The 16,681-nt window shown below is 42.3% G+C and overlaps 1 protein-coding gene across 2 annotated transcripts in view; it reads left to right on the forward strand.

The window, feature by feature from the left end:
• The window catches only part of prrc2c (proline-rich coiled-coil 2C), a 52,238-nt gene that overhangs the window by 21,329 nt on the left and 14,228 nt on the right, over positions 1-16,681 (forward strand). For both annotated transcript variants that reach the window (XM_079831159.1, XM_079831160.1), the window contains exons 2-18: positions 5,233-5,402; positions 5,993-6,170; positions 6,303-6,415; positions 6,572-6,697; positions 7,238-7,533; positions 7,671-7,750; positions 7,938-8,074; positions 10,070-10,157; positions 10,250-10,421; positions 10,540-11,122; positions 11,657-11,832; positions 12,032-12,281; positions 12,494-12,704; positions 12,815-15,310; positions 15,505-15,665; positions 15,911-16,065; positions 16,208-16,586. In XM_079831159.1, coding sequence (XP_079687285.1) covers positions 5,288-5,402; positions 5,993-6,170; positions 6,303-6,415; positions 6,572-6,697; positions 7,238-7,533; positions 7,671-7,750; positions 7,938-8,074; positions 10,070-10,157; positions 10,250-10,421; positions 10,540-11,122; positions 11,657-11,832; positions 12,032-12,281; positions 12,494-12,704; positions 12,815-15,310; positions 15,505-15,665; positions 15,911-16,065; positions 16,208-16,586 — 5,716 coding nt within the window. In that variant the 5' untranslated portion in view covers positions 5,233-5,287. The remainder of the gene's footprint in view (positions 1-5,232; positions 5,403-5,992; positions 6,171-6,302; positions 6,416-6,571; positions 6,698-7,237; positions 7,534-7,670; positions 7,751-7,937; positions 8,075-10,069; positions 10,158-10,249; positions 10,422-10,539; positions 11,123-11,656; positions 11,833-12,031; positions 12,282-12,493; positions 12,705-12,814; positions 15,311-15,504; positions 15,666-15,910; positions 16,066-16,207; positions 16,587-16,681) is intronic.

Here is a 16,681-nt window from a genome sequence, read left to right on the forward strand (position 1 = left end):
TCGGATCAGATCGTTTACATGGTGGAATTTTTCGGTTGATCGGTTCATGAAAAGGTTTATCCCACCCCTCTCAAACCGATTACAATTTCATTCGGTTTGGCCATTTTTATTCCGATTGAGGTGTTTATATGGAGTATTTTTATTCGGATTGGACTTTCAAACCGATTACAGTGCTCCATGTAAACGCACCTACTGTTTTGGTCCTACTTAAGAACCACTTTTCCTGGCTCGGAGCTGGGGCTTTGGGTGTGGAAACACAAAGAACCGATTTGAAACTAGGCTCTGGCTCCGATCTAGCTCTAGCACTGCCTTGGTGGAAAAGGGGTAAAACACACACTTCAGGAACCAATCGATCCAGAGCAGCTATGTTTCCAGTTGAGTCACAATGTAAACATTTAAGTGCCACAGTCGTACTGATGGAAACACATTCACTTTCTATAGTCGCTTACACAATTAGGTTAGAAAAAAATCTACGAGTTTTAACTCAAAAGGTTATGTTCTCGTTGTCTGCAGCCTACAGTGGGCAAACACAGCTGCAGCTATACAGCTGTAAACACAACTACAGCTGTAATCATGAGAAATGCGATACCTGGCAACGATTAATGTTGATTGAAAAGCTAATGACATCAACTGGACATTTCGTCACCTTTGTTTCCTTGTATGTGATTGGTTTAAGCCTTTTCTGTCGCTCGTGTTAAATTTTTTTTACATCGAAACGGAAAAAAATAAACATCGTTTTTTTCGCCGCGGCACATTTCACGTTCGTTATGAAAGCACTCACATCACTTAAACATGTTACTTTTTAAAAAACATACAAGGTGATGATTGAGGTAGGCCTGTTATTTTTATTTGACGGAAAAAAAACTATTCCGGTTCTTCAAAGCTTCAAACAGATTCAGTGTATTTTCGTTTTGTCATCTTTAATTAGGTAATTATTTAAGTGAAAAATATTTAGTGTAGGCCTATTTATTTTATGCTTTTTATTTCTATTTTATTCTGTTTTTCTCTGTTGTGAGAAACGCTGCAGGTGCGTGAACATAATGTGAATCCAGGGTCTGTTGTTGGTCTGATCTGTATGCTGCAGTTTGCACAGTTAAATAAACCCGTCTTTTTAACGGGTCACAGACATTCATCAATTGTATTTTTATTTAATGCCAATTATATATTATAATCTTATCAGTTAACGGTTAATAATCGGATAATGAGCAGCGGTTGTCGGTCGGGAAAATTAACCAAATGAGGAGGCTAGGCTACTTGTGATGTTTACAGATAATGTTTAATTAAATACACACAAACACAGGCATGCAAGACAAAAGCATAACGTAAAAAAGTTGGAGTTAGATTTTAATTGCAAGTGGCGGCCCTTTTTCTTTAGACATTGTTTTTCAGGTAACAGTGCGTGGATATAAACGCAGTTGTCCAAACGCAACTTGTTGAAACTTTGAATAATTTATTCTACAAAAAATGGGTTGCAAGCGATGACACTGTTCCATAATTCCTATTAAACTCAAAATATATATATAAAAAAAACAAGTTATATAAATAAATTGTATTTCATATTATTGTTGTTAATATGTCTTATGTTAATAATAAAAAATTTTTTAAGGCCAATACGAAATGAAATAACGAAATTGAAAATCCTGTGAATAACTGGGCAAAACTTACAAAACGCCAATCAATGCTCTGAATTTCTGCTGTCCATTTACATGATCAAGATAAGAAGACTTTATTGATCCCGAGCTGGAGAAATTCGCTTGTTATGCTGCGTTCACACCAAACGCGAATAGAGCGTCAAAATCGCGTCTAGTTTGACGCGTGAACATTTTTAATCCATTTGGCGTCCGCGGCGAATTGGACGTGTGTAGAAATCGAGCCTTTGAAGCGAAATGGACACGCTTTCAAGGCGTTCCAGGAGAAATGTCATAACACCTCTCTGCCTCTTTTCATTTTCATTAAAAATATATATTAAGCATTAATAGCCACACAAATGTGGTCCAGGCAACTCCTACATTATCTTCACTGCCTGTGTATTTAAAGATCCTTAAAAAATAAAGTTATGAAACTTCTCTTTGGCCTCAGTCAAAACGATTTGGCAGACAACAAATTATAGATTCATGACACCAAAGATTGCCCGTTAGATCCACTCAAGATGAACCACTACAGGACATCAGAGCCAGCGGCAAACGTTAGAAGGACTAGGCGAGGAAAGGCTGCTCTCGCCGGGGTTATGAGCGGTGATTGCCCGGTGATCGCCTGGATCTTACAACTCTAAAAACACAAGATCATTTTTTTTTAAATAGGCGCTCTCTTTATAAATAAACCACAGATTTGAACTTTAAACAACTACATTCTCACCTGAAAAAGTCTGAAAACTACATTTTGTGACACAATAGTAGAATTTTTAAATTATGCAAGGTTTCTCATCACGTCACTTTACCACGGGACCGCAGCGAGCAGGCTCCTGATTGGTTAACGCGGCGCGAATTGACGCCAAAGTTCAAATTTTTCAACTCTGGCGTCAGACGCGAATTCGCTTCAAACGTGTGAATGCACAAAAGCACCACTCTCGTGTATCGCGCAAGACGCTCCATTTGCACGAACTGGACGCGCGAATGAGGCGGATTCGCGTCCTTCGCGCTGCGGGACCTCCAGACGCGCGTCAACGCACCTTTCCATTGACTTAACATTGAAATCACTCGCGCCAGATGCTCTACGCGTTTGGTGTGAACACAACATTATAGCGGCTCCAGATACAACACATCAGATGGCTAAAATACACATTAAATAAAAAATAAAGAAATGGTGAATAAGAGCATAATATAGGCTATAGTGCGGCTATATGTATTCAGTGCGGTTGGCAACATTGTGAACATGTTGGTTTTCCTGTCATAAAACCTGAAGACCGAAAAATAAAGCAGCAGGACTTGCCGATTCACTTAAGCGGCAAAACACCCGAACACTTGTACTAGGTTAGCTCTTTTATATTGCATTTTGAAAAAGGTTGTTTAAGTTTAGCCTAAATAATATTTAATTATTAGGGATGAACGATATTATCGGCACGACATCGGAATCGGCCGATAAATGCATAAAATATAAGCATCGGCTGATATGAAAAAATTATGCCGATATGCCTTGCCGATATGATAACGTGTTGAAACGAGCCTGCAATAACTCACATGTGCAAGGACTGCTATAGTGATAAGATCATGTCAGCCGTGTGGTCATTCTTGAAGCAAAAACAAGCACATGCATTGCATGTATGGTTTTTTATATTGACCGTTTTTAAATGCTGCCTTGAATTTGAGAATGTACAGAAGGACGTGACCGATAATGTAGGGTTGCCGGGTTTTCACAACAAAACTAGCCAAAAACAATCGTGTCTCCCCACTCTATAGCGCGTGCAGCAGCCTCCACAGCAGCAGAAGCCTCCTCCAGGTCCTAGTGCCCGCCCACTAAAATGTTATATATATATATATATATATGTATATGTAGAGGGGGGCGCTGTTGTTACAGTAATAAAATGAAAAGTAGAATACACAAATAAATTAAAGTTACTTTTTTTTTCTGAATAAATAAAGCAGTAATGATGTCAAATCACAAACATGACACTGTTTCAAATTAAATACTTGTATATACAGTTTATTAATCTGTAATAAAATTGAATGAAATGGATGATTAAAAATAATCCAAGGAGCACTAAAATAATTGTATTTTTTTTTTTATTTGAAGCTAAAGACAGCATCAACTGATGCCATGCCACCCCCACATAGGCACAAACATTAAATCCAAAAATAAAATATTTAGATTACAACTAAATTTGTCTGGGATGAAAAATCACTGACTTTATTATTTTTAGAGAAAATATACTCATTATAAAAATAACTTTATTAACATTTATTTATCTTTAACACGTATCCTTTTAGCAAGGAGAAATCTGAAACCAGAATGGAAAAAAAAGTTTTTGCTCAAAATGGTGTTGTTTCCAAACAAAGGGAAAAAATAAACATAAATCGATATCGGCATCGGCCAAAATGAGTTGAAAAATATCGGCATATCGAATATCGGCAAAAATCCAATATCGTGCATCCCTATTAATTATTATTTACAATTTAATATTAATTTGCTGTTTTCATAATAAACTGCTTTATAATTATTAATTTATATTGTCATTTTACAAGCTAAAGGCGTTCTTGATCGCGTCTTTATTTGTTTTTTTTGGGGGGGGGGGTTAGGTGTGGTCTGGTCGGGCGTGTGCGGTTAACAGCCAAACTGCGAGATTATTTGCTTCACCGCGGTAAGAAAAAATCCCATACCGTCACAGCCCTACTGAAGTACCAGTACTTTTGACAACCCTAGTAAATAGTGCTATATTTGCGTACCGCGATCTAGACAATAATTATAACTATGGACATTGTATACCGTGGTAGCGTATATATCGCCATACCGCCCATATATAAATATTGCTATAAAGATATAGTGTGGCCTACACATTTCTTAGTGAGCAGTCCGGTATTGTGGCTGTGCAGTGAAACTCATTGTGTATGGACATGTTGAGGTGACCCTGTTGCTTCTACTGTGCGGTCTTGGCGTACGGCCTCACACCACATCAATTATGAATGGAGCCCCATGTGGCTCACGGTAGATTGCTGCACCCCCTCCCTTGCTGTCAATTCACTATCTACTCTGACATTGGCATGACAACGTGATATGCATCATTGATTTGAGCCATTGAGATTTAAAGATGTAGAGTTCTGACTGCCTTTGCAGTCCATCTGCTTCAATGACACACAACTAGTAATAGACAGAAAGTTGATATTTTGAAATTATTAATGTGTGTATAATATATTCAGCACATAAGATTCTGCCTCTAGCAGGAAGTTGGAAAGTTTATAAAAGACCTGTTGTGCACTTAGTGTTTTAGTTATTTTCTGCAAGTTAGGGTCATGGCCTTAAAAAAAACCTCCCAGTTTGAAGCACTGAATTCAATTTAGTAATGTTTGTGAAACAAGTATAAAGGCTATCATTCGTGGTGTTTGGGGAGAGTTGCTTGCTCACATACACATTTGTCTGTTTCTCCCTGTAGTTGCTCAACGATGGCTTCTGGTTGTTGTGTTGTAGCTTGCTCAGGAAATACAGCTTAAAACACTTAAGAGGTGCAGATAGATATTAGAGTAAGTATCTGGATTTTCTTTCAGCTCATTCAGTCTTTAATTTCTTTGTCTTTTCCTTAAGGGGCTGGTTCTGAGGGGTGAGGCCGCAGGACCAGACTCAATGAGTTTCCAGCGAAATGTCCGAGAAGTCAGGGCAGAGCACCAAGGCAAAGGATGGCAAAACAAAGTATGCAACCCTTAGCCTCTTCAACACGTACAAGGGCAAGTCTCTGGAGACCCAGAAAACTGCAGGTGAGTCAACTGACCATCCTTACAAATTCTCAGTATTGGAGCGGATCTCTCTCAACCTGTCAAGAATGTTACATTTCATGTCAAAATTGAAAGCTTGTAAACTGCATTTTGCACTTTTAAAAATTAAGCAAATGGAAAAAACTAACTTTTTAAATAAAATAATTAATGCTCTAATCTTTTAATACAGACAATGCACTACATTTATTTTTGTCTGAAATGTAATCTTGGCACATTTTGAGACCTTCACATGACGTGTAGCTCATGATAATTTGCACTTCAACTCTTAATGTAAGAATTGTTCATTGAGAAGAGCGTCAAGTGATGCAGTGGAGTCTTTGAACTGTTGTTAATTGAGCTCCCCAATCAGCCTCCTGTGCATTGCTGGATCAAATAAGAAGCCTTTGTTCACTCAGTCACTGCTGTGAATTCCTATGAGCTTTAGTAGATCGAGAGTGCCCAAAAAACATTTGTTATTGCAGCTGTAAATTATGTTCTTGTTAAAACTCAGAAAACTATAGTTTCTTTGCCTAAATCAAAAGATTAGTGTGTAATTGTTAAGGCTAATTAAAAAAAAAAATTCTCCTCCTTAGTTGCCGCCAGACATGGGCTCCAAAGTTTGGGCAAAGTTGCCGTTAGTCGACGCATGCCCCCTCCAGCTAACCTGCCCAGCCTGAAAGCTGAGAACAAAGGCAACGATCCCAACGTCAGCATTGTACCCAAGGACGGCAGCGGATGGGCCTCCAGACAAGATCAACCAGGAGACGAACGGTAAAACTACACCACCTTAAATGATAGGTGTATTGCCTGTTGCAAGATTAGTTTTGGAAGTTATAACACTTGTGTTCCAAGCATACTCCTTTAGATTCCTGTGTTCCATTGACACTTCCCTTATGATTATAGGCAGCAAGAGACCCCTCCACCACAGCCCAAGCCAACTGTGCCCCAGACCACTGATGCCCCTCTGGGAGGCAGCCGCTCCTGGGCCAACAGCAAACAGTCTGGGCAGCTGGACGGTAAGCCTTTTCTTCTGTAAACCATTGTTGTTGGAGTGTTCTCAAAATACTACTCGGTGCACTGTAAATCCTTATCTAAACAAATTTATGTAGCAGAATGATCAATTATGAGTTTTAAACCGCTAAAGCCAAGTGCTTCAATGTCACTATGTGCAGGAGCTCCTCGGATGAGCAGTCAGTTCCATCAGGAGTTTCCGAGTCTACAGGCGGCGGGTGAAGTGGAGAAATCAGGTGATCAGGAAGATGAACCCTATGGACCGGGCCCCAGCCTCAGGCCTCAGAGTAAGACAATTGTCATTCCCATTCACTCACAAGTTTTGTGTAACCTCCCTGATGCAAGAGTTTGAAATATGCAGCCATTTCTTAACTAAAATAATTTTGATGAAAGATGCACCGATAGCCTACATACATGCATGCATACATACATACATACATGCATACATACATACATGCATACTAACGAAACAAAGACAAAAGCTCTCCATCACACCAAAGTAATTGTGACAGAAATATATGAATGTTGTACAGTAGAATTTCAATGTAATATATGTATTTAATTTATACAGTGAAGAATATGCAGTGTTATTTAACATTTGATTACTTTATATTAAAAAGCACTGTTTATTTGATCAACTTTGCTGATTTAAAACATGATCAAAACACTATCCATTTTAATGACACAATTTCAAATAAGAGGGTAAGTGACAAATTTCGGATTTCGGCCAATAATTGTTTGTTAATATCGGTATCGGCCCCAAAAAATCCTATCGGTGCATCATCATGTGCACTCCCTCACTCTGGTCTTTTAATGTCCATTACCAGATGTGGGTAGCTGGCGAGAAGGTGGAGGCAGGAACTTAAACGTTGCTCCCAGCACCTCAGAGACTGAGAGTAAGCCCTCTGAGGAGTTGGGCGTGGGTAGAGGCACACCATCTCCCTCTGGGGACTCTGATGAGGCAGGAAAACCCTCTGCCGTTGAGGGCAGAGAAAAGAGGGATGCCAGGGATAGGCTCCCACCTACTGCCCCTCAGCATAAACTCAACGGTGGCCAGCAACCACCGGGAGGGATGTCATCTCAGTTCCATGCTGCCCAGTTCAGGAGCATGATGCCGCCATATGTGAGTGATTTGTTATTTAACCATTGTTTATCATTTCTTCTACCTTCTGAAATGTGGCATGCTGTTATATTTATCTGGCTGGTACTGATTTTGTGCAGTGGATTGGCAGTGTTATTTTAATGTGTGAATCTTTTCAGATGTTCAATGCTTACCCCCGAGGGCCCTTTCCTCCTGTACAAGGCAGCTTTAGATACCCTGGACAACAGGAGATGTCTAAGTATGTAGTCCCATAAGGTCTGAAACCAAACTTAACTGGCTTTAGATGGGGAAAGTTGAAATTGGAAGCAGTTGAATGACAATCTCAATTGGACAAGACAAGCAATTTGGCATTTTCGGATGCTTCCAGGACATTGGGAGCTTTGTAAAGTCTTGCTTTCTCATGTTTCTCTCTCTTCTCCATTTAGGGGTCCACGGCCTGGAAGACCCTTACAGCCTCCCTCTCAGCCATGGCTGCAGGATCCAGACAGGCCTTCAATTGTTAGTGCCACGGAATTAAAGGAGCTAGACAATCTGGACACTGATGCTGATGAGGGTTGGGCAGGTGAGAATGACCATTGGAGAGGTTTCCCCCCTTTTCTTTGTTTGTGTTCATGGTTTGTGGTAGGGTTGGGTGGGAATGTACAGTGCAACAGTAGAAATGTCTGTCATTAGTGCTTGCTATACCATTTATATCATGACCGATAGTCACATGGCAATCAGCTTGACATAAAACTGGAATCATCAAATTTAACTGCTTTAAATGTGGCTCATCCATTCAGAATTTATAGTCAATAGTGTTTTGTAATTTTAGATTTATTTCCTGTTGTCAGTTTTGAGAAAAACTTTTTAACAGTTTTTCATGGGTACTAACCAGAAGTACAAAATAATAATGAATATGAAGTTCAGTGTTTCCCCTAGGTTTACAGCTTTGGGGGGAGGGGCCTCCCGAAACTACTAGTGTCGCGGAGCGGGAGTGTTACGGATATGTGGTGTTGCCATAGACAATAAATTAATTCATTTGGTAAATAAATATAAACAATATATATACACTATATTTCAGGGCTCAATGCTAAGGATTTTTTTCAGGGGTTCAAATTTTTACTTGCCCTGTCAGAATTTTCACTGACCCCACCACAAAAAAAATGACAAATAAAATAAAATAGGCCTAGTATTGTTTTTGAGCCATATAAGCTTAATAATTAAGGTTATGACTCTAAAAACTAATATCCTAACTCATATATTTTTTTTTATATTGTTAAAGACCGTCAGTAATAAAATAAGAACAAATAATCAAATTATGAGCAAAAGCACAAATAAATAAAGCAGAACAAACATATACAAATGAAATAAACAGTTATTTTCATGTAGGTCAAAACTAGATTGTCAGGTACAAAAATAGTAATCAAATGTAAAATATAACTGCATAGTCTGCATAAAATGATATGCCACTGCATATAAATACAGATTAACCCTTATTAAAAGTTATTCAGTCAAGAGCAGTGAGTGATTTTTTTTTTTGTCTTGTTATCTCAATATTTATATAGCCAATGACGATATTTTCCGGCTTTCCATGTTTTCACTGTTATACGGTAGGGGGCGCTGTAGCGCATTTCCTGCACGAGAACAGAATCTCCTGATCAAAACACTGCCGAAGAAGCAACGTGCGATATCATGTGTAAGCAGATGCATAAAATAACGTGATCATCACCATTAAACAGCATATAAATCAAAACTGCCTAATGTTATTGAATGAAATGTCAACCCAGGACGAGTTATAGGACTGTCAAGCTTTGGGGTGTTGATGGACTCCATCTACAACATCTGTGTTTTGTTCATCGTTCCGACGTAACGTAGTCTTTTACAAAAACGTGATTTTTTCAGCTTTATGCTCAAAATGTTGCTTTTTCATGAAACTTGCAACATTAAAAAAAAAATAATATATGAAGCTGGAATAAAACAGTGGGTCTGTTCTTTCTTTTGATATATTGCATGTTTAGATATTCTGTGGACCATTAAAACTTGTGAAAATTATCATAAATGCTGGCGGTGACTGGCAAATTTCATGTTTACGTTCATTTAAAAGACCTAACCGACTATGTTTACGATGATACTCAACAAGACAGTCATTTTGATATAATTGTGTGTGAATATTCGCGTGGCCGTGCGTGTGTGTGTGTGTGTGTGTGTGGTGTGTTGCTGCCCTTCGCGACGAGCAAACTGAGAGACACACTTTCTCGTCTATGAGCGCTTGAATATTTAAATTGGCAAGGCTTAAAAATGCTCAAATTATCAGTTTCCGTGAAGATGCAGCTCTGGGAGTGTCTTTCACGCTGGCACTGAACCATCGGGTAATTCTTATTGTCGACCGTAATGACAAATATTTTTTGTCATTCGTTCAGGGGGGGCAGGGGGTCGTTTTGGGAGGGCGGGGCGCCCCCCCAAAACAATGGTAGGGGAAACACTGAAGTTCTTAATTTCCTGGCTTATTAGTTATTGTCACATTTTATTTCACATGTAAACCATTGTCCATCTTGTCACCATTTTTGGTCTTATTTAGGTGCCCAGATGGAAGTTGACTATACTGAGAAACTGAACTTTAGTGATGATGAGGAGAACCATTCAGCTAAGGAGAAAGGCGATAGCTGGTAAGCGCTTATCTATGTTTGGAATAAAATTTGCCACACATATTTGGGCATAGTATAATTTGGTTCTATGAAACTTTCTTGCTAAAACTCAGGGAGTGGATGGCTAAAGTTGATCGTATGCGGTCAAGAAACATTGATGTCCAAGAGGGCTGGAAAGAAGGAGCAGAGGAGAGGGGTGACAGCAAGAGCTCATGGGTGGAAAGTGGAGATCCCAGGGCTCCCTCCCCTGGCAATATTGTCCATTATAGCAAGACAGACCAACAGGTATGACGTGCACTGGGACGTAGTCTCTGATTTGACATGAAGTTGGCTGAGAATTTGTTTAGCTATTATTGCTTCATTGTTTTTTGGTCTATAATTTCCAAAAATATTTATTGTGCAGGGACAAACTGTTGGACGTTCTGTGGGAAGTGGTGGCCCACGTGTTACAAAGCTGCCCACTACAGCACCCCCTGCTGGTGAGGAGGAAACAGAAGCATGGCGACAGAAACGGAAGAAGCAGTCAGAGCTCTCAGAAGCAGTGGAGCGTGCTCGCAGGCGGCGTGAGGAGGAGGAACGGCGCATGGAAGAACAGAGACTTGCTGCCTGCAAAGAGAAACTCAAACAACTAGAGGAGAAACGTCGACCTTCAACTACAGAAAGTACTAAACCAACTACGCAAGCTCACGACGATCACCAGGAAGTGACTGAAACTGTGCCTAAACTACCTGCTGAAACTCCACCCCCTCAGCCTCAACCACCACCACCCCCTGCACCGCAACCCTGCCTTCCCATGCCAAACCATCAAAGGACAGAGCCCACTGTGGAGGAGGTGCCACAATTTGTTACTCGGCAACCAAGCCCTCCTGTTCATAGGACTGCCCCAGAACCTCAAAGCAAGGTTGATATTGCTGTAACTGAGGAGGTGCATAGACAGGTGGAGAGACAACCAATGAGAGACTACTTCAGTGCTGAGGAGCCCAGAGGTAAATGGATTGAAAACATGTGATTTTGCTGGTACAGTTCACCATCAGTATGAAAGTGGTGCATCTTAAATGGCGTTTAATATGCATTTTTGTATGCTCCTGTCACTGAATTTCGCATAGATGTTTGTCTCCCAAAATTTTCGAGTGCACATTCCATGCATGTATGGCAGTGTTTTTGCAGCATATGAATGCAAATAGCTTTCTGTTGCGGTGAAGTTTTGATTGTAAATCTAAAGAATCAAGTAGTTTAATGTACATTGTAAAAATGGCCCAGTGAGGGTTGAGTGTAAAATCTTGTTCAGACAAAACAATGTGTGGCAAGAACCTTAATTAAGCTCACCTGGTTTGATGCATACAATAAATAAATTGAGATGGACTTTTCCTGTATTGTAGCTGAAACAATTGAGCATGGCACTAGCAACGTCAAGGTCATTGGTCGCTTTGGATAAATTCATCTGCCTGATGTGTAAATGGTTATTCTAATGCAGTGTGCTATTTTTTGATTCAAAAATGTCTTCTTCTTTTTTTTCTCAGTTGAGGAGCCTCAGTTGTCTTTGTCCCGACTGGATCATTCTGTTAATGAAGATACACCTCTTCCGTCTCAACTGGAAAATGAGGGAGACACCAGCACTGCTGTTCGCACTTCTGTCACCTCTGGATACTCAAAACAATTCCAGAAGTCTTTGCCACCCAGGTTCCTTAGACAACAGGTGCTCACACACATCCCTGGCTTTGTTTGTTGCCTGCTTCCTTTAAGCATCAATGTTAGTTTGAATCCTGTAAAAGATAAAAATGTACAGTATGTTCAGGTCACCTGTCAGATATAATTTTTGAGAACTGGATTTCTTTGTAGTAATTCCTGCTTTTAATGTAGTTTTGTTTCTTTTTTTTCTCTCTTAAATTCTTTAGGAACAGCTTAAACAACAACAATGGCAGCAACAACAACAGCAGCAGCAGCAGCAAGGTGGAGGGGGTCCGGTCTCTCCCTCAGGGGGTTCTGTTCCCCCTCAGCACAGATCCCTATACCAACCTCTTGGCCCCCACCACCAACACCTAGCCTCAATGGGCTTTGACCCTCGCTGGCTAATGATGCAATCTTATATGGATCCTCGTATGATGTCTGGACGGCCACCTATAGACATGCCTCCTATGCACCCCGGTATTTCTTGCTAAATGAAATGGTTTCCTTCCCTAGTATCTTGTTAACAAACCTGAACACTGTAAACTATTTATAAGCTGCAAATACAATTTCCTTGTTTTTCTTTTAAAATACGTCTCCAGTTTTAAGATTTTGATATTATTTCTGACAATTTAATTTGTTTTGGAGCATTCTATATGTGAAGTTGTAGTAACTTTATTTTTCATCATCAGGGAGAATGCCCCCTAAGCAACTGGTACGACGAGAGCCTGCAGACAACAGCAGCTCTGGATCAGACACTTTTGATCATCTGACCCGACCAATCAGAGAACACGGAGTTCCCAGTGAACCTCGAATGGTCTGGGGGTCTGAACCATATCCCCCAACAGAGCCCCTGCCGCCTTCTGCCACTGCTAAAGGACGAGAAGATGGCAAGGAGCCAAGGTTAGAAACTATATTTTTGTTAATCTGAAATCTCTGAAAATGTTAGTTTAATAATATAATATATAAAAGTTATAAGCATTCAACTTCTAACATGATTGTTTTCCTCTTAGATTGGATGCTGGTCTGGAGCTGGATAGAGGTCTATCAGGTGTCTACCCTCAGGACCATAGCCCACTGGAGCCCCGGGGCAAAAGTGACTTTTTCAGGGATTCATCTGAAACCTTATCTGCTTTTAGTCGTATTACCGAAGATGTTCCAGGTCTCCTACAGACTGACAGAGCACCAGTCATCCCTTCCTTTGAACCTGAGGAGGTTAACCTCTCCGGTGCAGATGAGGTTGAAGCCATTGGACAGGCTGTGTTGAAACGGAGTATCTCTCAAGGCTCCAGTCACTCTTTGAAATTGGAAGAGCCCAGATTTGATGGACTTAACATAGCACAGAAAACCCTAGACTTTCCTGATACTGTGGAAAGACCTGAGGACCCTAAGTCCAGAAAGGAGCCTTTTAGTCAAGGATCTGGGATCAACAGCCGTTCTACTCCTCCAGTGGCTAATGATGGTATGCACAAAACTGAAAAGCTTATCTTACCTGCGCCCAGCAAGCAGAAGTCAGAAATGCGCTGGGGATCCCGTGGACCTGGATCCGGGAGGAGAGAAGGTCCCGGAGGGGAGCGGCCAGTCAGGAGATCTGGACCTATTAAGAAACCTGTACTGCGAGATATGAAGGAAGAGAGAGAACAGAGAAGGGAGAAAGAAGAGCAGCGAGGTGAGAGATCCAAAAAAGAGGGCTCTACTTCCAAAGGTGTTCCTTCAGCTGCTGTAGAAGTGTCCGATGGACTGAAGCCCTCTGGTGATGGGAAGAAAGTAGTGGTAGAACCTGAAGTGGGAGTAGCGACTGGTGGAGCAAAATCCAGAGATCTTCAGACAACAGTTGGCTCTACAGTCTCAACTGCTGCTGAGGAAAAGCCAGACATGCCTCCAACTAATGACAAACGTCCTGAACCCAAACTACCATCTCGCAAAGAGTCCAACCTCCCCCCCAGAGTTTATCGCCGAGACGAGAGGGAGCGAGATAGAGAACGGGACAGAGATCGGGACCGAGATAGGGACCGAGATAGGGACCGAGATAGGGACCGAGATAGGGACCGAGATCGGGACAGAGATAGGGACCGAGATAGGGACAGAGAAGCTGAAAGAGAGAAGGACTGGCCATCTGATTATAAAGGCCGTGGTCGGGGAGAGTATTATTCCCGTGGCCGTAGTTACAGAGGCAGCTATGGTGGGAGGGGCCGAGGTAGCCGTGGCCGGAGTCGAGGGGACTATCCATACAGAGAGCCTCGGTCACGCTCGGACTTACCATTAACTGCTACAGGGACGGCTGGGTTCCGCTGCCGGGAAGAGAGTGAAACCCGTAGTGAGAGCTCAGACTTTGAAGTCTTGCCCAAGCGCAGACGCAGACGAGGCTCGGACACCGATTCTGAAAGTGAAGGCAGAGAATCTGCCAGTGACACCGGAGCATCAGATCGTGAGCCCAGCGCCAAACCGAGCAGACCACTTCGCCGTGAGCTGCCAGAATCACGATCTTCTAAATCTGCCACTGGATTTGCAGCTGGACCTATTTCTGAAAAACCTGGGTCTCGGGATGAGGATGGGCGACCTAAACCAGGTTTTCTGTTAAAGGGTGAGGCTGCACGCCGGGGAAAGGGTGGCTTGCACAGCAGACGAGGTGGTGGCAGGGAACGAGGTGGCCACAGATCGGCTCCTTTCCGTCGGGCTCCTGTCAAAGAGGGCTCACAGTGGCCCTCAAAGCCCATGGAGACCTTTCGGCCAGAGGAAGCTGAGACCTCACGCACTGATAGCACACCTTCTGAACGACGGCATATTAAGTATGACAACAAGAAGATTGGTGAGGGTGGACAAGGCATAAGGGAGAGGCCACGGAGACCGAGGGCTGCACGTCCTCCCAGACAGGACAAGCCACCACGATTTCGGAGGCTTAAAGAACGTGAAGCAGCAGTTTATGCTGGTGAAGCTACTCCTGGTATGCCAGTACCTACATCTGTCTCCCCGACACTGTCTAAAGCTCATGGAACTCGGGTCACTTCGCCCGAGGGAGGGGTTGATGCCACTACAGCACCTTCTCTCACTCCTGATGTGACTTCGTCTGAACTTCCTGTCACAGAGACAGTTGTTCCAGAAATGGGAGCCTCTACTGTAGTTGCTGCTGGCAGCAAATCACCGGACTTGTCCAATCAGAACTCTTCTGACCAGGCCAACGAGGAGTGGGAGACGGCCTCTGAGAGTAGTGACTTCAATGAACGGAGAGAGCGAGAGGACAAGAAGCAACTTGAAGCAGCCATGACTGCCACCACTTCCTCCTCATCTGTGCCTACACAGATCTCTGGGGGACCGAGCAAATCACCCACAGAAAGTGTGGCAATCCAAAAACGGGAGTTAGCCTCGGCAGCCAAGAGGAGCTTCTCCAGCCAGCGGCCTGTGGATCGACAGAACCGCCGCGGAAATAGTGGGCCTAAAACAGGTCGAGGCTACCCTGGAGGCAAGGGCGAGAGAAGGGGCGGATCTGGAGCCAAATCGGGACGCAGAGGGTGAGTCCTGAACTGTGTTGTCCCAGGAAGTAGGGTCTGAGTTTCAATATCTGTTTCAATATGCCTGTTGTGAGTTTGCAGGTCTGAATATACTTCAGTCTTTCATGGCTTCCTGCTTTATTAAAGCATTATTGGAAACCAGTTATTTGATTCTGTCTTACTCCAAATGAGCTAATATTTTCTGTTCCCTACAGTCCTGCTGCTCAGAATGCAGAGGGTGCTCAGGCTGGTACAGGTCAAAAGGCTGGGAAAGAACAAGCAACCAGCCGCCGGAAAGACGAAGCGAAACAAGCTGTCAAAAAACCCAAAGAGAAAGAAAATGCTTTGTCTCAGTTCGATCTCAACAATTATGCCAGTGAGTGATATCAACTTTTGTCTATATTACAGTTGTTGCACCCAGTAGCAACCTTTAATTAATAGACAATTTTTTTTATTAACTCTAACCCTCTTACTCTAGCTGATTTGTTCCAAGCAAGAAATAATTTGTAATTGTTTTATTATTATTATTATTATTATAGTGTCATTGTATGACTAAGTCTTAATATTGGTAAACTGAATAAAAGTTTGAAACTCATTGGTCCTCTTTCTTGTCTTCCACAGGTGTAGTGATCATTGATGACCACCCAGAAGTCACGACACTGGAGGACCCTCAGTCAAACACGAATGATGATGGGTTCACAGAGGTTGTTTCACGGAAACAGCAGAAACGTTTGCAGGATGAGGAACGGAGGAAGAAAGAAGAGCAGACTGCACAGGTGAGGAAAGGAAGGAAACGCATTCCTTTTATTTTATTCATTTAGTTTAATGTATTGGACAGTTGGTACACTGCCATGGTGCAATGTATAATTGGTTTATTTCACATCCAATGTCTTCTATTTTTTTCCAAATGCTGTGTAGAACTGGAGTAAAAAGGGTTCTGGAGAGAAGGGCAGGGGAGGTGGTGGTTCTAAACTTCCTCCACGGTTTGCCAAAAAGCAGCAACAGCAGCAAGGAATGGCAGCAGGGCAGCAGCAGCAGCAGCCATCAGCCCCAGCTCCACAGACCCAGTCTGTCCTGCAGCAGCCTCAACCACAGCCAGCTGTCTCTGTTTCACAGCACAACCTGCCCGCCTCTAACCAGAGCACTAGCTCGCCCCAGCCTCTCGAGGGTGCTGTAGCACCTCTGGCTCCTGCACCTGTAGACTTCTCTGCCAAGAGTCAGACACACAACACCCTGGGTACTGAACTGTGGGAGAGCAAGGTGGCTGGCTCCACCGTTCTCTCTGATGTCAAGAAACGTACGTGTCTCAACTTAAAGCCATGTTTGCTTACACCGCATACTGTATTTATTAATGTTTACTTGAGTAGTTTTTTGAAAAACTAATAAATTAAC

The sequence above is a fragment of the Gobio gobio genome (assembly GCF_949357685.1).
Source record: "Gobio gobio genome assembly, chromosome: 12".
Lineage (NCBI taxonomy): Eukaryota > Metazoa > Chordata > Actinopteri > Cypriniformes > Gobionidae > Gobio > Gobio gobio.